Below are 25,063 nucleotides of genomic sequence, written 5' to 3' on the forward strand. Positions count from 1 at the left end.
AAAAAAAAAAGAAAAAAGAAAAATAAAAACATTTAACTGCCAAGGACTTCACTGGTGGTCTTAGTGGTTAGGAATCCACCTGCCAATGGTTCCATCCCTGGTCCGGGAAGATCCCATACGCAGTAGAACAACTAAGACTGTACTCCATAACTATTGAACCCATGCACCTAGAGCCCATGCTCTGCAACAGGAAGCCAGCACAACTGAGAAACCCTTGTACCGCAACCAGAGAGCAGCCCACAGGCAACAATGCAGGGACAGAAGACTCAGCTCAGCCCAAAATGAACTAATTAAAATAAATCCACCAAAATATAGACCCTAATGAAGACTGCCTTTCAAAATAAACCAGAAAAAAAAAAAAATACTTCCAGTGTTTAACAAAACATTTCCAATTTTGCCTCAATTGAAAATATATTTTGAACAATGTAAATGCCTTCCAAGTCAACTTATGAGTCACTTAAGAGAGTCAGCCAGTGGTGAAAAGTACCCCTCTGTTTTCCCCAAAACTTTATTATTTATTAGGTTTAGATCTGAATTTTTGGACAGTGGGGGGAAAAAAAACAGCCAAAAATGAAGACCTCTTTTTTAAGTGTCACAAGCTTTAGGAAGTTCCAATACACTCAATAAGGGCAGTACTATTCAAACATATGTGTATGGCTGCCCCAAGGGATGACTCTGAAGGAGATAACATTTAACTTATTGGTTGTGTTTTTTAATAGTCATGTTCATTTTTATCAAAAAGTTGTGTTTTATTTATACAGCTTCTTACAAAGTAGATTTTATACACCTTAGGTAGGCTGAAAATGTAAACTGCTTTTCCCACAAAACAACTGACAAATTATCACATTCTTAATTCTTTCATGATTAAACATTTTTAGAAAATTATAAACCAATTTTAAGCTAATTATTAGCATCTACAAATCTGTAAAATTATGAAATATCTACAAGTAAACGCACAAGGCACCAGTGAAAGTGAAACTTGAGTGAACCTCGCTGAAGAATTTTAAACATTCTTCTCAACAATTCGACTTCAGATTCACGTTGCAGTTGGCCCAATGTGGTTATCATAAAAAGACAGATACTTCAGCAGCTAGAAATTAATTATTTCTTTTCCTTAAGATAAAAAAGTCTGTGAAATACAAAATAAATAAGAATAATCTGGAAGTCTTGTAGGGGTCCAGTTTCGGTCCATTTGGCACTTTCCCATTCCTCTATTTTATAAAATAACGTCATTTAGCCACTCTGGAAGAATTTATTTTCTTGATATCAACTTGGCTCAGAATCAATGTCCCATTTTTGAATTTTCCAACCTGTCCAATCTGTCCACTTGACAAAATACTTGGAGCAGACTTCTTCTTTTTTGATTTCCTACATTTAAAGTGAGAGAAAATTACTATAATCAAGCTTTAAACAAATGATTCCAGCACCACAACCAGGCCACCTGGGTCTGCTCCTGTGAACTCTCAGCTCTTCCCAGGCATGGCCCCCGACCCAATGTAGTACCACCTCCTTCCTGCGGTCCCTGAACTGCCTCCTGCCTCAGGGCCTTTCCACTGGCTTCTTCTACCCTGAATAATCTGCTACCAGGTCTTTCCAGATCTTCCTCTTTATTCAGTTCTCAAGACTCAGATATGGCTTCCTTAGAACAACACACCAGTCCACCCTCAGTGACATTCCCTCATACTGTGCTAAACTTCAACCTCCTCACTAAGACTGCCAGCTTCCCTGGTGGCTCAGATGGTAAAGAATCTGCTTGCAACTGGGTTCGATCCCTGGTTGGGAAGATCCCCTGGAAGAGGGCATGGCAACCCATTCCAGTATTCTTGCCTGGAGAATCCCATGGACAGAAGAGTCTGGTGGACTACAGTCCATGGGGTCTGCAAAGAATCGACACAGCTGAGAGACTAACACTTTCATGAAGCCTGCCCAGACTTGACAAGCCCTATATATCTGTTTATAGGTTTTAATGTGTCTCCCGCCCTAAAATGTAAGCTCCTCCAGGGCAGAGACCCTCAATGTGCTCATGGCTGTACCCCCCACATCTATGTGCCCAGCACACAGAAGACAGACCACACAGCCAGAAACAACTGATCAGCTTCCAGCTGTAGACAAAAGTAGATTTTGAAACAGTAATTTCAGAAGAGAGAAAGAGGTACTTGAATGAAAGCTAAGAAATAAGCAGAATGGCAGAAAATCAAGGTTCTACTACTCAAACCCCAGTGCTCTCCCTCGTGTGGCTGTGGACAGGCAGGCAGCACAGACCCCGGCCAGTCATGCTGACCCAGCAGTACCTCTCTTAGGAGGGAACAGAGGTCTTGTTGGAAACTTCAGTCCCAGCTTTTCCATCAGTCACTGCACATGTCTGGTGCTTGAAAACAGGTTCCTTATTCAATTCTGAGGGAGTCACCTCATCTTGGACAATTCACTAAATCCTGTATTCCCCCCTCAAGGGCCTGATTTAGGATAAAAGATAGGGCAGCGCTGCACCAGGCTAGAAACACCACATCCATTCAAGGTATCACCTTCAGAACTAACCAAAAGGTTTATCCAAATCATTCCACCCCAGTGCCTATCACTTACCTGTCTTCCTGCCCTTTCCTCTTCTTTTTCTTGAAAATATCTGTGTCCTTGGCCTGATTTCAGAATCAAAGAAAAAATATGTATCCATAATGGATAATGGAGATTCAAAAAAAGGCAAGAGATTTGTCACCAAAAGCCACAGAGATACCATTTATTTTTAATATTTTTTCAGGTAGGCACATTAAACGTAACTGATTCAAAGTTTCATCCTAAAACCCTTTCAAGACTGTGAAAGGCCATTCAGAGAAAATGAACAGCAGAAAGGTCAAACCTTCCATTTTAAGCAAAAGGGAGGGAACATAACATCCACATACCCTTGTGGTTTGTCATAAGTCCATATGTTCTATACAACACAAAAGGCAAAAGAAACAACTTGATATAGCAAAAGGATCAAAGTAGCTCATAGTACCTGAACAGGAGTCGGCCATTTCAAAGCAAACCTTTCATGTAAATGAGTCAGATTACGTGGCTGGTATCACAAAATGCAGCTGACTCAAAGAAGTAGACAGAACGGTTATTTAACCCTAGGCTTGCTGTTGCCTAGACTGCTTTCCAAGCAGAGGGGTCCAGTGCTGCACTGCGGCAGACTGACACCATCTTTCCATTCTAGTTTAATAGAGAGGCTATGACACCTACCGTTCTCTTTTCTTCTTCCTTTGCTGCCTTCTTTTCTTTGATGTGCTCCTGCAAAACCTTGTAATTCACATAACTATTTTTCGGAGGCTGAAACGAGAAAGTACACTTATCATTTTTTAATCTTGCAAACACTTCCCAGCATCCCCCATCCTGCCTTGGTCAGGTGTTCCCCTCTGCCGTAACCCAGCTGGGGGTGGAAGGCAGAGGCAGCCACTCACCCGAGCACCCAGCATAATGGCACGTTCCTGTTCCAGGACTCTCTCCTTTCCTTTTCCATAGCCTGTGATCCCAAACCGGTGCACTTCCAAGCGAGCCTGCAGACACAAAGCACAGTCAGACCCAAGTGCCTTCCAAAGACTCCACAAAGGGAACACAGCCGGAGGGGTACTGCCCATCAGACACGACGCACTATACCCCCAATGCTATTATGACCTGCAGTGGCTGGCTACACCGCGTAAGAGTTCTGTCATGGTGGCAGGTAAGCAGCTTTGTGGAGCTCTCATGAAGGTTCATGAATTCCCCACACCATTCTCCCACATTTAATGCACGCAGCTAAAGCTGAGATTTCTCTGCATACAAATCAGTGATAAAATGAGGATGACCCACAGAGCTCTGTGGTGCTTTGAAGTGAAGTGAAGTGAAGTCGCTCAGTCGTGCCCAACTCTTTGCAACCCCATGGACAGTAGCCTGCACCAAGCTCCTCCGTCCATGGGATTTTCTAGGCAAGAGTACTGGAGTGGGTTGCTGTTTCCTTCTCCAGGGAATCTTCCCGACCCAGGGATCGAACCCAGGTCTCCCGCATTTTAGACAGATGCTTTACCATCTGAGCCACCAGGGAAGTCCATGTGGTGCTTTAGATGTGCTCTAAAACAAGCTGTTACCCGCAAAGGCAACAAAGCACCTCCCCAGACATATCTACTCACACCAAGAAACCCTTTATCACAGCAGCTTCAAACACAGGTCCATTTCTTTAAAAACATTGCTGGAACTTCCCTGGTGCAGTGGTTAAAAAATCTGCCTTGCAATGCAGGGGATACGGGTCTGATCCCTAGTCAGGGAACTAAAATCCCACAGGCCAAGGAGCTATGAGCCTGAGCACGCCATAGCCTGTGCACCACAACCAAAGATCCCACACAACACAATTAAGATTCAGTGCAGCCAAATAAATAAATACATTAAAAAAAACAACAACTTAAAAAAATACATTATATATAAAAAACATATTGTAAAACAGAAAAAGACACCAATATCCACTCTTGGCAGCTGAACTACTTCCTATCTTTTTTCTCACACATTTTTTTTTAATTGGAGGCCAATTACTTTACAATATTGTAGTGGTTTTTGCCATACATTCACATGAATCAGCCATGGTTATACATGTGTTCCCAATTCTGAACCTCCCCCCACTCTCATCCCATCCTATCCCTCAGGGTCTTCCCAGTGCACAAGCCCTGTCTCATGCATTGAACCTGGACTGGCGATCTGTTTCAAATATGATAATATACATGTTTCAATGCTATTCTCTCAAATCATCCCACCCTCGTCTTCTCCCACAGAGTCCAAAAGTCTGTTCTTTATATCTGTGTCTCTTTTGCTGTCTCGCATATAGGGTCATCATTATCATCTATCTAAATTCCATATGTATGTGTTAATATACGGTATTGGTGTTTCTGGCTTACTTCACTCTGTACAATAGGCTCCAGTTTCATCCACCTCATTAGAACTGATTCAAATGCATTCTTTTTAATGGCTGAGTAATATTCCATCGTGTATAGGTACCACAGCTTTCTTATCCATTCATCTGCTGATGAACATCTAGGTTGCTTCCATGTCCTGGCTATTGTAAACAGTGCTGCAATGAACATTGGGGTACACATGTCTCTTTCAGTTTGGGTTTCCTCGGTGTGTATGCCCAACAGTGGGATTGCTGGGTCATATGGCAGTTCTATTTCCAGTTTTTTAAGGAATCTCCACACTGTTCTCCATAGTGGCTGTACTAGTTTGCATTCCCACCAACAGTGTAAAAGGGTTCCCTTTTCTCCACATCCTCTCCAGCATTTATTGTTTGTAGACTTTTTGATAGCAGCCATTGTGACTGGCGTGAGATGGTACCTCATTGTGGTTTTGATTTGCATTTCTCTGATAATGAGTGATGTTGAGCATCTTTTCATGTGTTTGTTAGCTATCTGTATGTCTTCTTTGGAGAAATGTCTGTTTAGTTCTTTGGCCCATTTTTTGATTGGGTCATTTATTTTTCTGGTATTGAGCTGCATGAGCTTCTTGTATATTTTTGAGATTAATTCATTGTCAGTTGCTTCATTTGCTATTATTTTCTCCCATTCTGAAGGCTGTCTTTTCACCTTGCTTATAGTTTCCTTCATTGTACAAAACCTTTTAAGTTTAATTAGGTCCCATTTGTTTATTTTTTTTATTTCCATACTCTGGGAGGTGGATCATAGAGGATCCTGCTGTGATTTACATCAGAGAGCATTTTGCCTATGTTTTCCTCTAAGAGTTTTATAGTTTCTGGTCTTATGTTTAGATCTTTAATCTATTTTGAGTTTATTTCTGTGTATGGTATTAGAAAGTGTTCTAGTTTCATTCTTTTACAAGTGGTTGACCAGTTTTCCCAGCCCCACTTGTTAAAGAGATTCTTTTCTCAATTGTGTATTCTTTCCTCCTTCGTCAAAGATAAGGTGTCCATAGGTGCATGGATTTATCTCTGGGCTTTCTATTTTGTTCCATTGATCTATGTTTCTGTCTTTGTGCCAGTACCATACTGTCTTGTTGACTGTAGCTTTGTAGTATAGCCTGAAGTCAGGCAGGTTGATTCTTCGAGTTCCATTCTTCTTTCTCAAGACTGCTTTGGCTATTCGAGGTTTTTTGTATTTCCATACAAATTGTGAAATTATTTGTTCTAGTTCTGAGAAATACCATGGGTAGCTTGATAGGGATTGCACTGAATCTATAGATTGCTATGGGTAGTATACTCATTTTCACTATATTGATTCTTCCGATCCACAAACATGGTATATTTCTCCATCTATTTGTGTCCTCTTTGATTTCTTTCATTAGTGTTTTATAGTTTTCTATATATAGGTCTTCTGTTTCTTTAGGTAGATTTATTCCTAAGTATTTGATTCTTTTCTTTGCAATGGTGAATGAAATTGTTTCCTTAATTTCTCTGTTTTCTCATTGTTAGTATATAGGAATGCAAGGGATTTCTGTGTGTTAATTTTATATCTTGCAACTTTATTAATTGATTAGCTCTAGTAATTTTCTGGTGGAGTCTTTAGGGTTTTCTATGTAGAGGATCACATCATCTGCAAACAGTGAGAGTTTTACTTCTTCTTTTCCAATCTGGATTCCTTTTCTTTCTTTTTCTTCTCTGATTGCTGTGGCTAAAACTTCCAAAACTATGTTGAATAGCAGCAGTGAGAGTGGGCACCCTTGTCTTGTTCCTGACTTTAGGGGAAATGTGTTCAACTTTTCACCATTGAGGATAATGTTTGCTGTGGGTTTATCAAATATGGCTTTTATTATGTTGAAGTATGTTCCTTCTATGCCTGCATTCTGGAGGGTTTTTATCATAAATGGATGTTCAATTTTGTCAAAAGCTTTCTCTCCCATCTATTGAGATAATCATATGGTTTTTATCTTTCAATTTGTTAATGTGGTGTATCACATTGATTAATTTGCGAATATTGAAGAATCCTTGCATCCCTGGGATAAGGCCCACTTGGTCATGATATATGATCTTTTTAATATGTTGTTGGATTCTGTTTGCTAGAATTTTATTAAGGATTTTCGTATCTATGTTCATCAGTGATACTGGCCTGTAGTTTTCTTTTTTGTGTGGCATCTTTGTCAGGTTTTGGTATTAGGGTGATGGTGGCCTCATAGAATGAGTTTGGAAGTTTACCTTCCTCTGCAATTTTCTGGAAGAGTTTGAGTAGGATAGGTGTTATCTCGTCTCTAAATTTTTGGTAGAATTCAGCTGTGAAGCCATCTGGACCTGGGCTTTTGTTTGCTGGAAGATTTCTGATTACAGTTTCAGTTTCCGTGCTTGTGATGGGTCTGTTAAGATTTTCTATTTCTTCCTGGCTCAGTTTTGGAAAGTTGTACTTTTCTAAGAATATGTCCATTTCTTCCACGTTGTCCATTTTATTGGCATGTAATTGCTGATAGTAGTCTCTTATGATCCTTTGTATTTCTGTGTTGTCTGTTGTGATCTCTCCATTTTCATTTCTAATGTTATTGATTTGATTTTTCTCCCTTTGTTTCTTGATGAGTCTGGCTAATGGTCTGTCAATTTTATTTATCCTCTCAAAGAACAAGCTTTTGTCTTTGTTGCTTTTTGATATGGTCTCCGTTGTTTCTTTTGCATTTATTTCTGCCCTAATTTTTAAGATTTCTTTCCTTATACTAACCCTGGGGTTCTTCATTTCTTCCTTTTCTAGTTGCTTTAGGTGTAGAGTTAGGTTTTTTGTTTTTTTTTTTTTTACTTTTTTCTTGTTTCTTGAGGTATGCCTGTAGTGCTATGAACCTTCCCCTTAGCACTGCTTTTACAGTGTCCCACAGGTTTTGGGTTGTTGTGTTTTCATTTTCATTTGTTTCTATGCATATTTTGATTTCTTTTTTGATTTCTTCTGTGATTTGTTGGTTATTCAGAAGCGTGTTGTTCAGCCTCCATGTGTTGGAGTTTTTAATAGTTTTTCTCCTGTAATTGAGATCTAATCCTACTGCATTGTGATCAGGAAAGATGCTTGGACTGATTTCAATTTTTTTGAATTTACCAAGGCTAGATTTATGGCCCAGGATGTGATCTATCATGGAGAAGGTTCCATGTGCCCTTGAGAAAAAGGTGAAGTTCATTGTTTTGGGTGAAATGTCCTATAGATATCAGTTAGGTCTAACTGGTCTATTGTATCATTTAAAGTTTGTATTTCCTTGCTAATTTTCTGTTTAGTTGGTCTATCCATAGGTGTCAGTCAGTTCAGTCGCTGAGTCGTGTCTGACTCTTTGCGACCCCATGAATCGCAGCACGCCAAGCCTCCCTGTCCATCACCAACTCCCGGAGTTCACCCAGACTCAAGTCCATCGAGTCAGTGATGCCATCCAGCCATCTCATCCTCTGTCGTCCCCTTCTCCTCCTGCCCCCAATCCCTCCCAGCATCAGAGTCTTTTCCAATGAGTCAACTCTTCGCATGAGGTGGTCAAAGTACTGGAGGGTATTAAAGTCTCCCACTGTTATTGTGTTACTGTTAATTTCCCCTTTCATACTTCTTAGCATTTCCCTTACATATTATTGTGCTCCTATGTTGGGTGCATATATGTTTATAACTGTTATATCTTCTTGGATTGATCCTTTGATCATTATGTAATGTCCTTCTTTGTCTCTTTTCACGGCCTATATTTCAAAGTCTATTTTATCTGATATGAGTATTGCTACTCCTGGTTTCTTCTGGTCTCCAAATTTGCATGAAATATCTTTTTCCAGCCCTTCACTTTCAGTCTGTACATGTCCCTTGTTTCGAGGTGGGTCTCTTGTAGACAACATATATAGGGGTCTTGCTTTTGTATCCATTCAGCCAGTCTTTGTCTTTTGGTTGGGGCATTCAATCCATTTACATTTAAGGTAATTATTGATAAATATGATCCCGTTGCCATTTACTTTGTTGTTTGGGGTTTGAATTTATAAACCTTTTCTGTATTTCCTGTCTAGAGAAGATCTTTTGGCATTTGTTGAAGAGCTAATGTGGTGGTGCTGAATTCTCTCAGCTTTTGCTTGTCTGTAAAGCTTTTGATTTCTCCTTCATATGTGAATGAGATCCTTGCTGGGTACAGTAATCTGGGCTGTAGGTTTTTCTCTTTCATCATTTTAAGTACGTCCTGCCATTCCCTCCTGGCTTGAGGAGTTTCTGTTGAATGACCAGCTGTTGTTATCCTTATAGGGATCCCCTTGTGAGTTATTTGTTGTTTTTCCCTTGCTGCTTTTAATATTTGTTGTGTTTGATCCTCGTTAATTTGATTAATATGTGTCTTGGGGTGTTTCGCCTTGGGTTTATCCTGTTTGGAATTCTCTGGGTTTCTTGAACTTGGGTGGCTATTTCCTTTCCCATTTTAGGGAAGTTTTTGACTATTATCTCCTCACGTATTTTCTCATGGCCTTTCTTTTTGTCTTCTTCTGGAACTCCTATGATTCAAATGTTGGGGCGTTTAACATTGTCCAGAGGTCTCTGAGGTTGTCCTCATTTAATTCTTTTTTCTTTTTTCCTCTCTGCTTTGTTTATTTCCACCATTCTATCTTCCACCTCACTTATCCTATCTTCTGCCTCAGTTATTCTACTGTTGGCTCCCTCCAGAGAGCTTTTGATCTGTTATTGCATTATTCATTATTGATTTGACTCTTTTTTATTTCTTCTAGGTCCTTGTTAAATGTTTCTTGCATCTTCTCAATCCTTGTCTCCAGACTATTTATCTGTAACTCCATTTTGTTTTCAAGATTTTGGATCATTTTTACTATCATTATTCTGAATTTTTTTTCAGGTAGGCTCCCTATCTCTTCCTCCTCTTTTGTTTGGTTTGATGGGCTTTTATCATGTTCCTTTACCTGCTGAATATTTCTCTGCCTTCTCATCTTGTTTAGGTTGCTGTGTTTGGGGTGGCCTTTCTGTATGCTTAAGTTTGTGGCTCCTCTTTATTGTGGAGGATCCTCCCTGTGGGTGGGGTTGGACGAGTGGCTTGTCAAGGTTTCCTGGTTAGGGAAGCTTGCGCTGGTGTTCTGGTGGGTGGAGCTGGATCTCTTCTCTCTGGAGTGCAATGATGTTTCCAGTAGTGAGTTTTGAGGTGTCTATGAGTTTGGTGTGACTTTTGGCCACCTGTATTTTTGTGCTCAGGTTTATGTTCCTGGGTTGTTGGAGAATTAGCTTGGTAAGTCTTGTTCTGAAACTTGTTGGCTCTTGGGTGGAGCTTGGTTTCAGTGTAGGTATCAAGGCTTTTGGATGAGCTCTTGTTGATTAATGTTCCCTGGAGTCAGGAGTTTTCTGATGTTCTCAAGTTTTGGATTTAAGCCTCCTGCCTCTGGCTTTCAGTCTTATTCTTACAGTAGCCTCAAGACTTCTCCGTCTATACAGCACTGATGATCAAACATCTAGATTAATGGTGAAAAGATTCTCCACAGTGAGGGACACCCAGAGAGGTTCACAGAGTTACATGGAGAAGAGAAGAGGGAGGAGGGAGATAGAGGTGACCAGGAAGAGAAGAGGGGGAGTCAAAAGGAGAGAGACCAATCTAGCTTGTGATCAGTTCCCTAAGTGTTCTCCACACCTGGGACACCCAAAGAGATTCACAAGAGTTAAGCAGAGAAGAGAAGTGGGAGGGAGGAGATAGAGGTGACCTGGGGGAGAAAAAGGAGTCAAAAGGGGAGAGAGCACTCAAGCCACTAATCACACTCCTAAGTAAAAATGGGTACTGAAGATTGGATTCTTTAAGGTACAGAATTGATAACAAATACCAAAAAAGCAAAGATTAAAAATCTAGAGTAGAGGTAATATGATATTAAAAAAACAAAACAAAGTCGCAAAGGTTATAAAAAATACATGAAATTTGCTTTAAAAATAGGGTCTTAAAAAAAAATAGGGTCTTTTTTTTTCGCAAAGTAAGAGTAGGTTTTAAAAATGAAAATTAAAGGAGTAATAAAGAACTTAAAATTTTTTTTAAAAATTGTAAGTGATAATAGAAAAATATATATAGGAATTTCTCTGGAGTTGTTGAGGGCAATGTGGGGTCAGCTCAGTTCCAGCATATACTTCTTCTCAAGGTCTACAGGCCCCTTCTAATGTAGCCAATGCTGCTGCTGCTGCTGCTAAGTTGCTTCAGTCATGTCCAACTCTGTGCGACCCCATAGATGGCAGCCCACAAGGCTCCCCCATCCCTGGGATTCTCCAGGCAAGAACACTGGAGTGGGTTCCCATTTCCTTCTCCAATGCATGAAAGTGGAAAGTGAAAGTGAAGTCGATCAGTCGTGTTGGACTCTTCTCGACCCCATGGACTGCAGCCTACCAGGCTCCTCTGTACATGGGATTTTCCAGGCAAGAGTTCTGGAGTGGGGTGCCATCGCCTTCTCCTGTAGTCAATGCTAACAGGGTTTTAATCTGTTGCACCTGTCACTTCCAAAGCGGTTCCCTCTTCTTCGTTTACTTTGGCTTCCTCTGTTTACAAGTCTCTTCAGTATCTAACTTCCGCCTTGACACAAGGGGGCGAAGGTGGTCATTTATTTAGGCTCACTTGTTCAGTTGTGCTGTGGGGAGGGAGGAACACTGCAAACAAATATCACTGGTGCATGTGGGGAGTGTTTGCGGTGTCTGGGCCACACTGGGTTTGCCCCTGCTCACAGCATGTGTGCTTTCCTGGTCTATACTGCTCAGGCTCCAGGTTGTTCTGCTGGAGAACCATCTAAGGCAGGCCCTGGGATGTGTGCACTTTCCAGGTATAAGCCGATCAGGTTCATGTTCTCAGGTACTCCACAAGGGCACAGACTTAGTTGGGCCTGCGTTTTGTGCCCTTCCAAGGTCCTAGCAGCTCAGGCGACAAGGTGCTTGGAGAGCGCCCCAGGTAGGGGTGCATCTTATCACCTCCCTGGTCCCAGCAACTCGGGAGTGCCATCTCAGGTGTGCCATGTGTCTCCTCTGAGGAGCTAATCTCTGTCTGTGACCCTCCTGGTGGATGTCAACCATCTAGGATCCCAGGAAGAATTGGTTAGCAACTGGGAGCCTGCTTGCAGTTTGGTAGAGGATGCGGTCTCTTGGGGCCGAGTTTGCCCCTTTCCAGCTTTGGCTGTTGCCTGCCTGCATTCCTGCCTCCTGCGGAGGATGGGCCAGTCCGCAGCTGGCTAGCTCTCCTCTGGTATTCATTCAGTCCTTTGTTCTGTGAGTGGGTCTGGCAGTGCCTTAGGTTAGAGCTTTTCGCAGGAAAGTTCTCTCTCTCTTTCCTCTTTTTTATTTTCCTCTTTCTCTCTCTGGCTATCCCACAGTTTGGGCTGCTGTCTCACATCAGCTCCCTCAGATTGCCCTCAGGGCATTCAGGCCCGGACCTTACCCTAAGCAATGCAGCCCACGCCTCCCTGTTAGCCCCCGCTTGCTGGTGGCAGACAGGAGCGTCTGGGCTACCTCTCCACTGGGAATTGCAGTTAGGCGCGTCATCTGTGAGTTTTATTTATTTTTTCCTCCCGGTTATGTTGTCCTCTGAGATTCCAAAACTCCCCACAGACCCGCAGGTGAGAGGGTTTACGGGTGTTTGGAAACATCTTCCCTTACAACTCCCTCCCTGGGACAGGTCTCCATCCCTAACTCTTTTGTCTCTCTTTTTATCTTTTATATTTTGTCCTACCTCCTTTTGAAGACAATGGGCTGCCTTTCGGGGTGCCTGGTGTCCTCCGCCAGCGTTCAGAAGTTGTTTTGTGGTATTTGCTCAGCATTCAAATGATCTTTCAATGAATTTGGGGGGGAGAAAGTGGTCTCCCCGTCCTATTCCTCTGCCATCTTAGGACCGCCCCCCTTCTCACACATTTTTAAAACCAAGTTACAACCAGAGAACACAAACATCCCTGTTTTTCCTACCACTATATCATAGACACTATAATCATAAAACCAGCGTGTTTTAAACAACTACACAATGTTCAACCCGTAAATGCAGTGTGCCCTACGTCACCGTTCCCTGACCATTGGACAACATAGAAACACATGCATTTTTGGTATTAAAAGCTGAAAAAATAATTTCAAAACACCTACCTTTTCTAAGTTAAATTCTTGTATAGCCACATCTTTATCAAGATGGTTTTGGTCTTTAGTTTTGGTCTGAAAAGAAAAAAATAATTATTAAGGTCATCTGTTCTTTACAGTATCCATCCTCCAAGAGAGTAGTCATATTTTTAAAAGCTGTGAATCTGGCCCAGATGCCTAGATAACAAACAATAACATATGCTTGTGGCACAAAAGCCTAATTAACAGCGAAGGGAAGAAAAACGGAGAACATAAATTTAAGGTTTCAAAGTTTAAGAAAGGATTGATGAGAAACTAAGAAAAAAGAGACGTGAGTAAGGGAGAGACCAATATCTGTATCTCATGCAGTGTATGTGGGAAGCTCTGCATAGTGAGGGGTTTAGAAAGGGATAACTACCGAGCAGGAATTCTAGAGGGTAAAAAGTCATATTTAAATAATTCTCAGGACTCAGGACTTGGTGCTTTCATTGCTGCAGCCGGGGGTTCAATCTCTGGTTGAGGAATTAAGATCCCACAAGCCATGAGGGAAAGGGAGGAAGGGGGGTGGTGGGTTGGAAGGGAAGGAAAGAGAGGAAGGAAGGAAGGAAGGAAGGAAAAAAGGCATAAAGGAACAAATTTCTTTCAGGAACATCAGAAATCTAGAAATGATAGAGATGGAGATGCATAATTCCCAATAGAAAATAATGATACTGCAAATGCCATCAAGATATGTGACTCTTTACATCAATATACCCCCTGGTTATGGTTACCAATTCATGTAATTAACCAGAAGTTTGAGACTTCAAGGAAACTCTCTTGTCAATCTGGCCAAGGACAGCGGTCACTATTCAACCCCAGGCCATCCTAGCCATGCAGCATCTTGAAAAGCAGTTCTGGCCTCTGGGTCCACAGGGCGGGGCCGGTGCAGGATACAGCTGTCTTGTATGGACAGCAATGGACAGGGGAGCGGCTTGTTAAAACCCCTCTGCTGGTCACCTGCCTTAATGGAGTAGGCTCACTTTAGTTACTCTTCCCTTTTTCCTCTCTTTAACTGCACACCTTCCCAGCTTCTCGTAGCCCAGCTGTTCCACAGGCATGTAGTGTCAGCTCCTGCCCTGTGAGAGGTGGCTAAGGCTACTGGGATCACCAGCCCCAAACTGGGCCCTACTGGGCCTGCACAGGGCCCAAGGAAGGGCCCTCCAGGGTCAGGTGCAGAAAACTCAACCCTCAGATCAAGTTGAGCACCTCAACTTTGAACACACTGAAGCCTGTAACCCAGACACACCTGATCAGAACACTGATTACCTCACCTTTCCCCCTTCCTCCAATAACCTCTCCCCATGCCTAAGATCATCGTGCTTATCCCATGAAGACCCCAACCCCCTCACTTCTGAGAGGCAGACTGAGACTTGTCCTCCCATCTCCTCACTTGGCTGCCTGGTGAATAAATTGTACATTGCAGGATCTCAGTGTCTGGCTTGCTGCACATTGGGCAAATGGACCTGGTTCGGTAACAGATCCTTCTTCATAGTAAAAACAAACATCTGGGAAAAATTCTTGGCTAATTATTTCATGATGCTGAGTCTATTAGCATGACCCCACCACTACCTTAACTTTCGTTTCTATTTTTAGCTTTAAAACCACTTTAGCACATTAATCCATGGTCTCCCCTGTTTTCTTTGCCCCTATCCTCACTGTGGTAGGAGGCCCTACTGTCTGCAAGCAACACTCAGTCTCCTCTACCTCTAGGTTCACAGGAGAACTGGGCTTTGCTCCCTACCTGGAGTTAGGCATGCTGACTTGATGTTTTAGCCAAAGACATGACAGCAGAAGGAAGCATATGCCTTCCACAGAGAACCTTTAAGAGCCTTTATCGACTTACCTTCTTCAGCAAATGGTGGAGCCCCTATCACCCTGGGTCCCTAGATTAGGATGGTGTGGACCATGGCATTCTGCCCTGACAATCCTGATGAACACATGCTGCTACTGCTGCTGCTAAGTTGCTTCACTCACGTCCAACTCTGTGCCACCCCATAGACGGCAGCCCACCAGGCTCCCCCATCCCTGGGATTCTCCAGGCAAGAACACTGGAGTGGGTTGCCATTTCCTTCTCCAATGCATGAAAGTGAAAAAATAAAGTGAAATCGCTCAGTCGTGTCTGACTCCTAGAGGCCCCATGAACTGCAGCCCACCAGGCCCCTCTGTCCATGGGATTTTCCAGGCAAGAGTACTGGAGTGGGTTGCCATTGCCTTCTCCAGATGAACGCATGACGTGAGAACAAAATTGACTTCTGCCTTTAAACCACTGAGGTGTAAGGGACTACTTGTTACAGAACCACCATCTCACCTATGCTCACTGATAAAGCTTCCCTGTCCCACACACAAGAAAGAGAAATGTTTGGAGATTCTGAGAACTTGTATGTGAGGTTATGAAGAAGAGAACAAGCTACAAAAAGAAGCTGGAACTTCCCTGGCAGTGCAGTTGTTAAGACTTTGCCTTTCAATGCAGGGGCTGCAAGTATAATCCTTGGTCAGGGAACTAAGGAAACTAAGATCCCTTACCCTGGCCTCCAAAACCTCAAAACATAAAACAGAAGCAATATTGTAACAAATTCAATAAAAACTTTAAAACTGGTCCATGTTAAAAAAAAAAAAGAGGAGGAGCAGTTTGGGAGGAATGCGTGGGGTGAGGGGGGAAGGCAAGCAGGTTACCAGGCTCAGTGATCTTTCTGATGGGCTGACCAAAAGTATTTTCTCCTGCACTGGTGAGATTTTTATCTATTAGTTACACTGTCCAATCCTTGTCCAATTAGAGAAGAGTTGGGTAGATAAACACTCTCTCTTTAATATGCCAGCATTTCTGGGAATATTGAGAATTTTCTTCACGTCTTCTTGAGTGTAAATTATTATTTCGGGGGGTGGGGGGCGGTCCCAAGATGGTGGAGGAATAGGACAGGGAGACCACTTTCTCCCCAACAAATTCATCAAAAGTTCATCTGAATGCTGAGCAACTTCCACAAAACAACTTCTGAACGCTGGCAGAGGACACCAGGCACCCAGAAAGGCAGCCCATCTCTTTGAAAGGAGGTAGAACAAAATATAAGAGAAAGAAAGAAAGACAAAAGAATTAGGGATGGAGACCTGTCCCTGGGGAGGAAGTTGTGAAGGAGGAGAAATTTCCAAACTGTAGGAAATCCTCTCACAGGTGGGTCTGTGGGGAGTTTTGGAAACTCAGAGGGCAACATAACTGGGAGGAAAAAAAAACCCACAGAATACGCGCCTAACTGCAACTGCCAGTGGGCAAGTAGCCCAGAGGCTCACATCCACCACCAGCAGCGGGGGCTGGACAGGGAGCTGCGGGCTGATAACTGGGGCTTAGGGTAAGGACTGGGCTTGAATGGCCTGAGGACAATCTGAGGGAGCTAACGTGAGATAACTTTCCTGCGAAAGGCTCTAACTTGCAGCCTGACAAAGGACACAACTCACACAACAAAGGATTGAGCAAATACCAAAGGAGAGCTGGCTGGCTTCGGTCCTGGCCCCTCCCCGCTGCCAGAGGCAGAGAGGCAGGCGGGTGACAGCCAGAGTCGGAAGGCAAGGGGCTGCTCCATTCTCAGCCCCAGAGACCAGAATCTTCCACCAAACTGTGAGCAGGCTCCCAGTTGCTAACCACGTCTTCCTGGGATCCTGGATGGTTGACATCTGCCAGGAGGGTCGCAGCCTGAGATCAGCTCCCCAGAGGAGACACACGGCACACCTGAGACCGTGCTCTCGCAGCGCACCCGGGAAACCAAGTGGGTGGGACCCGGAAGGTGATTAAGATGCACGGCCCACCTGGGACAGTGCGCTCGCCAGGCACCCAGTTGCCTGAGCTGCTCGGACCTGGGAAGGGCACAAAACACACACCCAACCAAGTCTGTGCTCCTGTGGAGTACCCGAGAACCTGAACCTGAGCAGCTCAAACCTGGGAAGTACATGAAACACAGGGCCCACTTTGGACAGTGCCCTTGCTGAGCAACCTGGAGCTGCAGCAGACCCACTGTGGTCCATACACCGCGAGCACTCCCCACACACGCCAGTGATATTTGTTTGCTGTGTTCCTCCCTCCCCACAACACAACTGAACAAGTGAGCCTAAATAAGTGACCACCTTCACCCCCTTGTGTCAGGGTGGAAATTAGATACTGAAGAGACTTCCAGAGGAAGCCAAGAAAAAAAAGAGGGAACCGCTCTGGAAGTGACAGGTGCAACAAATTAAAACCCTGTAGTTAATCAACACTGACTATGTGTTGGAGGGGAGAAGGCAATGGCAACCCACTCCAGTACTCTTGCCTGGGAAATCCCATGGACGGAGGAGCCTGGTAGGCTACAGTCCGTGGGGCCGCTAAGAGTCGGACACGACTGAGCGACTTCACTTTCACTTTCATGCATTGGAGAAGGAAATGGCAACCCACTCCAGTGTTCTTGCCTGGAGAATCCCCCGCTGGTGGGCTGCCGTTTATGGGGTCACACAGAGTCGGGCACGACTGACTTAGCGGCAGCAGCAGCAGCAGCATGCATTGGAGGGGGCCTATAGACCTTAAGAACAAGTACAAGCTGGAACAAGGAACTATCTGAAATGGAACTGACCCCACACTGCCCACAACAGCTCCAGAGAAACTCATAGGTATATTTTTACTATTATCACTTTTTAATTTTTTTTTAATTTAAGTCCTTTATTACAACTTTAATTTTCATTAGTATAACCTACTATTACCTTGCAAAAAAAAGACCCTATTTTTAAAGCAAATTTCATATATATTTTTTTATAATTTTTGTGATTGATTTTGTTTTGTATTTTTAATATTGTATTTTTGAGAGTCTAACCTCTACTCTAGATTTTTAACCTTCGCTTTTTGGTATTTGTTATCAATTTTTTACCTAAATTTAAGAATCTAATGTTCAGTATTCATTTTCACTTAAGGGTGTGATTACTGGCTTGATTGCTCTCTCCCTTTTTGACTTTCCCTTTTCTCCACCAGGTCACCTCTATCTCCTCCTTCCCCCTTCTCTTTTCTACTTAACTCTGTGAATCTCTCACGGTATTCTGGGCTGTGGAGAAAGGTTAGGGAACAGATTACTGGCTAGACTGGTCTCTCCCCTTTTGACTCCCCCTCTTCTCCTCCTGGTCACCTCTATCTCCCTCCTCCCTCTTCTCTTCTTCATGTAACTCTGTGAACCTCTCTGGGTGTCCCTCACTGTGAATTGTTTCACCATTAACCTAGATGTTTTATCATCTGTGCTGTATGAATGGAGATATCTTGACGCTACTGTAAGAATAAGACTGAAAGCCAGAGGCAGGAGGCTTATCTCCAAAACTTGAGAGCACCAGAGAACTGCTGATTCCAGGGAACATTAATAGACCAGACCTCACCCAAAAGCCTCCATACCTACACTGAAACCAAGCTCCACCCAAGAGCCAACAAGTTCCAGAGTAAGACATTCCATGCAAATCTCCAGCAAAGCAGGAACACAGCCCTGAGCATTAAAAGACTGGTCAACCACCTGCAAAAGAATGAAACTAGAACACTTTCTAACACCATACACAGAAATAAACTCAAAATGGATTAAAGATCTAAATCTAAGACCTGAAACTATAAAACTCCTAGAGGAAAACACAGGCAAACACTCTCTGACATAAACCACAGCAAGATCCTCAATGACCCACCTCCGAGAGTAATGGAAATAAAAGCAAAAATAAACAAATGGGACCTAATTAAATTTAAAAGCTTTTGCACAATGAAGGAAACTATAAGCAAGGTCAAAAGACAGCCTTCAGAATGGGAGAAAATAATAGCAAATGAAGCAACTGACAAAGAATTAATCTCAAAAATATACAAGCAGCTCATGCAGCTCAATACCAGAAAAATAAACAACCCAATCAAAATATGGGCCAAAGAACTAAACAGACATTTCTCCAAAGAAGACATACAGATGGTTAACAAACACATGAAAAGATGGTCAACACCACTCATGATCAGAGAAATGCAAATCAAAACCACAATGAGGTACCATCTCACGCCAGTCACAATGGCTGCTATCAAAAAAGTCTACAAACAATAAATGCTGGAGACGGTGTGGAGAAAAGGGAACCCTCTTACACTGTTGGTGGGAATGCAAACTAGTACAGCCACTATGGAGAACAGTGTGGAGATTCCTTAAAACCTGGATATAGAACTGCCAAATGACCCAGCAATCCCACTGCTGGGCATACACACTGAGGAAACCAGAATTGAAAGAGATATATGTACCCCAATGTTCATTGCAGCACTGTTTACAATAGCCAGGACATGGAAGGAACCTAGATGTCCACTGGCAGATGAGTGGATAAGAAAGTTGTGGTACATATACAGAAGGGAATATTAGTAAGCTATTAAAAAAAGAACGCATTTGATTCAGTTCTAATGAGGTGGATGAAACTGGAGCATATTATACAGAGTGAAGTAAGTCAGAAAGAGAAACACCAATACTGTATATTAACGCAAATATATGGAATTTAGAAAGATGGTAACGACGACCCTATATGCGAGGCAGCAAAAGAGACACAGATATAAAAAACAGGCTTTTGGACTCTTGGGGAGAAGGCAAGGGTGCGATTATTTGAGAGAATAGCACTGAAACATGTATATTACCATATGTGAAATAGATGACCAATCCACATTGGATGCATGAAATAGGGCACTCAAAGTTGGTGCATTGGGACAACCCAGAGGGATGGGATGGGTAGGGAGGTGAGAACGGGGTTCGGGATGGAGAACACGTGTACACCCACGGCTGATTCATGTCAATATATGGCAAAACCCACAATATTGTAATTAGCCTCCAATTAAAATAAATTAATTCAAAAAATTATTATTTCAACTAGATTAGTTTCTTCCTAATACCTCTCTGACTGGATCCATTAAAGAGCAGGGGACTTGGTACAGCTGAAGGGTGATGCTCAAGGTAGCCCTGGAATACTGCAGGCTTCCCAGGTGGCTCAGCAGAAAAAGAATCATCCTGCAACACAGGAGACAGAGACGACTATGGTTTGATCCCTGGGTCAGGAAAATCCCCTAGAGGAGGGCATGGCAAGCCAATCCAGTATTCTTGCCTGGAGAATCCCATGAACAGAAGAGCTTGGCGGGCTACAGTCCACAAGCTTGCAAAGAGTCGGACATGACTGAAGCAACTGAGCATGCACGCAGGCTGGGATGCTGCAGAGACTGTGAGGGCAGTAAGAAGCGGGGCAATAACCGGGAGAGCGCCTTTAGGGCTGATGACACTTCCGGCGCAGCGCGCTCACGCCCCTCAAGGCACAAGCAGCCTAACTGACCCACACTCCTCTCGCCAGTGTCGCACTCAGGCAAACAGCTTTTAAGCCAGAAAGCCTAGCGGCAGAACTTGGGCACGTTTTTCATATCCACAACCCTTCATCTGGAATCCTAAGAAAACTCAGAAGGAAATATTGGGAATATACTGAATACTGTGTACATTTCCGTCCTTTATTTTGCCCATCTTTGCATGAAATGTTCCCTTTGTATCTCTAACTTTCTTGAAGAGATCTCTGTAATCTTTCCCATTCAATGGTACACAGTGGGATACTGTTGACTATTTCCAGTGGGATCTAAGACAGCAGCTCATAATTAAGCACAGTCACATTTCTGTAGCAACGCCTATAAATATTTATGTCAAATGGAACCAACAAAAGTAACTCTTAAGCCTCCCATCAGTTCAGGTCAGTTTTGCTGCCAAATAAATCTGTACCAAACATACAAAACAAAAAACAAAAAAAAAAAACCACCTAAACGTGTGCTTTCCAAACAAAGCTCTAGGGTATTAGAGTTGTATATATGGGATGGTGGGGTGACTGTTTATATGCAAGCAAATCATTAAATCTGTCTAGGCATCAATTCCCTCTGCAAAAGGAAAACAGGTCACATGAATTGTGAAGATTCAATGAAATACTGAACTAGTTAAGAAACATAAATAATCACTTTTAGTACACAGCAACCACTCAGGAAATGGGGCTTCCCTAGGGACTTAGATGGTAAAGAATCTCCTGCAATGTGGGAGACCTGGGTTCGATCCCTGGGTAATGAAGAGCCCCTGGAGAAGGGAATGACTACCCACTCCAGTATCTTGCCTGGAGAATCCCATGGACAGAGGAGCCTGGTGGGCTACAGTCATGGGACTGCAATGAGTTCGACATGACTGAGCAACAAATATACACAGTAAGCTTTCAGGAAATACTGGCAAATCTTTACTCAGCAATGCATTACATGCTCAGAAGCGTGTATGTGTACCACAGCCCATGCCATAGGATCCACGCGTTCCTTCTGATCTACGGTACACTGCTCTATTGTTTTTACTATGTCTTTCTTGTCTCTTTTCTACAGAGGCCACAGAGGAGGCTAAGGTTCATGAGATGGACCCGCGTTAAGGGTGGAGAAATAGGCTTATCAGATACAGCCCTGACAGCCGAATAATACTTGGATCATTTAAGCTACACCTGACCCTTTCTTAAGAGCATAGGAACTTTCTTCCTCACAGGCAGCCTTTCACTCATTAAAGAGTGGGCTCATCCACTCCACTCTCAAATCACAAGTCTAGGCCACCCCATTTTGATCCTGGACCCTGCAGTAAACACCTCACCCAGTCCCCTCATGCCTTTGGCTACTGCTTTACCTATAATCCATTTACCATGCAGGGGACACAGCAATCTTTTAAAATATAAATAAGATCACTTCACGCCCCTGCTTAAATTCTTCCATGTGGTTCTCCATGCACTTTAAATCCGAAGGCCCCAAGCCTCTGGGGCCTGGTGTGACTGGCCCCAGCCTGTATCTCCAACAGCTCACACCTTCTCCCCACTGTCTTCCTCCTGCTAGTCTCCCAGCTCCTAGAACCTTACAGGCCTCCATGCAGCTCAGGACATCTTCTGCCTACACTGCTCTCTTCTCTCCCATCCCTGGCAACCTTCAACACAGTGTCAGCCTAGAGTCACCTCCTCGGACACTTCCAACCACCTACTCCAATGGAGGTTCTGCCTGTTACTCTCAGGACCCTGCATCTTTCCTTCAGAGTATTTATAACACTTTTAAAGTATATTATTAATTTATGCAGGGTTTGCCTGACTGAAAGCCGAGGACTATTATCTTGTTTACTGTGGCATCTCCTGGGTCTGGCAAATAGTAGGCACCCAATTACTTATGGAATAAATGAATGAACAAATCAATGTAAAGGTGACCTCTGACCTACTATTTCTTATCAAATTACTTCTGTAATCAGAACTTTACAAATGGGACATGATCAGGAAGTTTACTTATAGGTCAGATATCTGGAATGGGTTAAATATACAAATGGTGGCTGCTGCTGCTGCTGCTAAGTCGCTTCAGTCGTGTCCGACTCTGTGCGACCTATAGACGGCAGCCCACCAGGCTCCCCCGTCCCTGGAATTCTCCAGGCAAGAACACTGGAGTGGGTTGCCATTTCCTTCTCCAATGCATGAAAGTGAAAAGTGAAAGTGAAGTCGCTCAGTCGTGTCAGACTCTTTGCGACCCCATGGACTGCAGCCCACCAGGCTCCCCCGTCCCTGGGATTCTCCAGGCAAGAACACTGGAGTGGGTTGCCATTTCCTTCTCCAATGCATGAAAGTGAAAAGTGAAAGTGAAGTCGCTCAGTCGTCGCAACCCCATGGACTGCAGCCTACCAGGCTCCTCCGTCCATGGGATTTTCCAGGCAAGAGTACTGGAGTGGGGTGCCATTGCCTTCTCCGACCAATGGTGGGCAAGTTCCCAAATGAGTCCATTAAAAGGGGTTCTGATCACCAACTCCAATGTAGGGAAGAAGGTTGCCTCACATGTGGGAGCCAGTGTACAATAAAGCGTGTACTGTAGATTAGAACACACACACAGAACACACAGCTGTGTGTTCACAGCTCAGTGCAATTCCGACACCATGTACTGGAGACAACACAGATTCCACAGGCAAAGGGCTCAGTCCGACAATACCATCCCCACTTCAGACCAGCTACAAGCCCAGATTGTTATGTGTAGCACATCTGACCCACCACCTACAGACTGCAAGTTCTCCTGAGCCCCTTCTTGTGTTCAACTAATTTGCTCAAGTGGCTCACGGAACTCAAAAAACCCATTTACTTCCTAGATCACCAGTTTATTCTAAAAGGTTGTAACTCAGGAACAGTCAGATGGAGGAGATGCAGAGGGCAAGGCGTGTGGGAAGCAGAGAGGACCCTGCACCCCCTCCCTGGGCCCCACTCTCGCAGCACTCCACATGCTCACCAACCCAGAAGCTCTCAAAACCAAACCCCTCCTCTGTGGAGTTTCAGAGGTTTCCTCACACAGGCATAATTGAGTACATCTGCCCTCTCCAGCTGTGAAAAGAAGAGAAGCCAAAAGCAAAGGAGAAAGGAAAGATATAAGCATCTGAATGCAGAGTTCCAAAGAATAGCAAGAAGAGATAAGAAAGCCTTCCTCAGTGATCAATGCAAAGAAATAGAGGAAAACAACAGAATGGGAAAGACTAGAGATCTCTTCAAGAAAATTAGAGATACCAAGGGAACATTTCATGCAAAGATGAGCTCAATTAAGGATAGAAATGGTATGGACCTAACAGAAGCAGAAGATATTAAGAAGAGGTGGCAAGAATACACAGAAGAACTGTACAAAAAAGATCTTCACAACCCAGATAATCACGATGGTGTGATCACTTATCTAGAGCCAGACATCCTGGAATGTGAAGTCAAGTGGGCCTTAGAAAGCATCACTACGAACAAAGCTAGTGCAGGTGATGGAATTTCAATTGAGCTATTTCAAATCCTGAAAGATGATGCTGTCAAAGTGCTACACTCAATGTGCCAGCAGATTTGGAAAACTCAGCAGTGGCCACAGGACTGGAAAAGGTCAGTTTTCATTCCAATCCCAAAGAAAGGCAATGCCAAAGAATGCTCAAACTACCACACAACTGCACTCATCTCACATGCTAGTAAAGTAATGCTCAAAATTCTCCAAACCAGGCTTCAGCAATATGTGAACCATGAATTTCCAGATGTTCAAGTTGGTTTTAGAAAAGGCAGAGGAACCAGAGATCAAATTGCCAACATCCGCTGGATCATCGAAAAAGCAAGAGAGTTCCAGAAAAACATCTATTTCTGCTTTATTGACTATGCCAGAGCCTTTGACTGTGTGGATCACAATAAACTGTAGAAAATTCTGAAAGAAATGAAAATACCAGACCACCTGACCTGCCTCTTAAGAAATCTGTATGCAGGTCAGGAAGCAACAGTTAGAACTAGACCTGGAACAACAGACTGGTTCCAAATAGGAAAAGGAGTACATCAAGGCTGTATATTGTCACCCTGCTTATTTAACTTATATGCAGAGTACATCATGAGAAACGCTGGCCTGGAAGAAGCACAAGCTGGAATCAAGACTGCCGGGAGAAATATCAATCACCTCAGATATGCAGATGACACCACCCTTATGGCAGAAAGTGAAGAGGAACTAAAAAGCCTCTTGATGAAAGTGAAAGAGGAGAGTGAAAAAGTTGGCCTAAAGCTGAACATTCAGAGAACGAAGATCATGGCATCCAGTCCAATCACTTCATGGGAATAGATGGGGAAACAGCAGAAACAGTGTCAGACTTGATTTTTGGGGGCTCCAAAATCACTGCAGATGGTGATTGCAGCCATGAAATTAAAAGATGCTTACTTCTTGGAAGGAAAGTTATGACCAACATAGATAGCATTTTAAAAACCAGAGACATTATTTTGCCAACAAAGGTCCGTTAGGTCAAGGCTATGGTTTTTCCAGTAGTCATGTATGGATGCGAGAGTTGGACTGTGAAGAAAGCTGAGCACCGAAGACTGATGCTTTTGACCTGTGGTGTTGGAGAAGACTTGAGAGTCCCTTGGACTACAAGGAGATCCAACCAGTCCATCCTAAAGGAGATCAGTCCTGGGTGTTCATTGGAAGTACTGATGCTAAAGCTGAAACTCCAGTTCTTTGGCCACCTCATGCGAAGAGTTAACTCAGTGAAAAGACCCTG

General features: G+C 43.4%; 1 protein-coding gene across 2 annotated transcripts in view; it reads right to left on the minus strand.

Annotated features, from left to right (window-relative positions):
* Positions 1-696: 696 nt before the first annotated feature.
* Positions 697-25,063, minus strand: part of C4H1orf131 (chromosome 4 C1orf131 homolog) — a 32,603-nt gene continuing 8,236 nt past the window's right edge. The window contains exons 3-7 of one of the 2 annotated variants that reach the window (XM_025284493.2): positions 13,008-13,073; positions 3,435-3,530; positions 3,217-3,303; positions 2,581-2,633; positions 697-1,368 (exon numbers count right to left, since the gene is read on the minus strand). In XM_025284493.2, the coding sequence (XP_025140278.1) occupies positions 1,230-1,368; positions 2,581-2,633; positions 3,217-3,303; positions 3,435-3,530; positions 13,008-13,073 (441 nt within the window). In that variant the 3' untranslated portion in view covers positions 697-1,229. The remainder of the gene's footprint in view (positions 1,369-2,580; positions 2,634-3,216; positions 3,304-3,434; positions 3,531-13,007; positions 13,074-25,063) is intronic. The other variant, XM_025284494.2, reaches the window with a different exon arrangement.

Source organism: Bubalus bubalis, chromosome 4, assembly GCF_019923935.1.
Source record: "Bubalus bubalis isolate 160015118507 breed Murrah chromosome 4, NDDB_SH_1, whole genome shotgun sequence".
Classification (NCBI taxonomy): domain Eukaryota; kingdom Metazoa; phylum Chordata; class Mammalia; order Artiodactyla; family Bovidae; genus Bubalus; species Bubalus bubalis.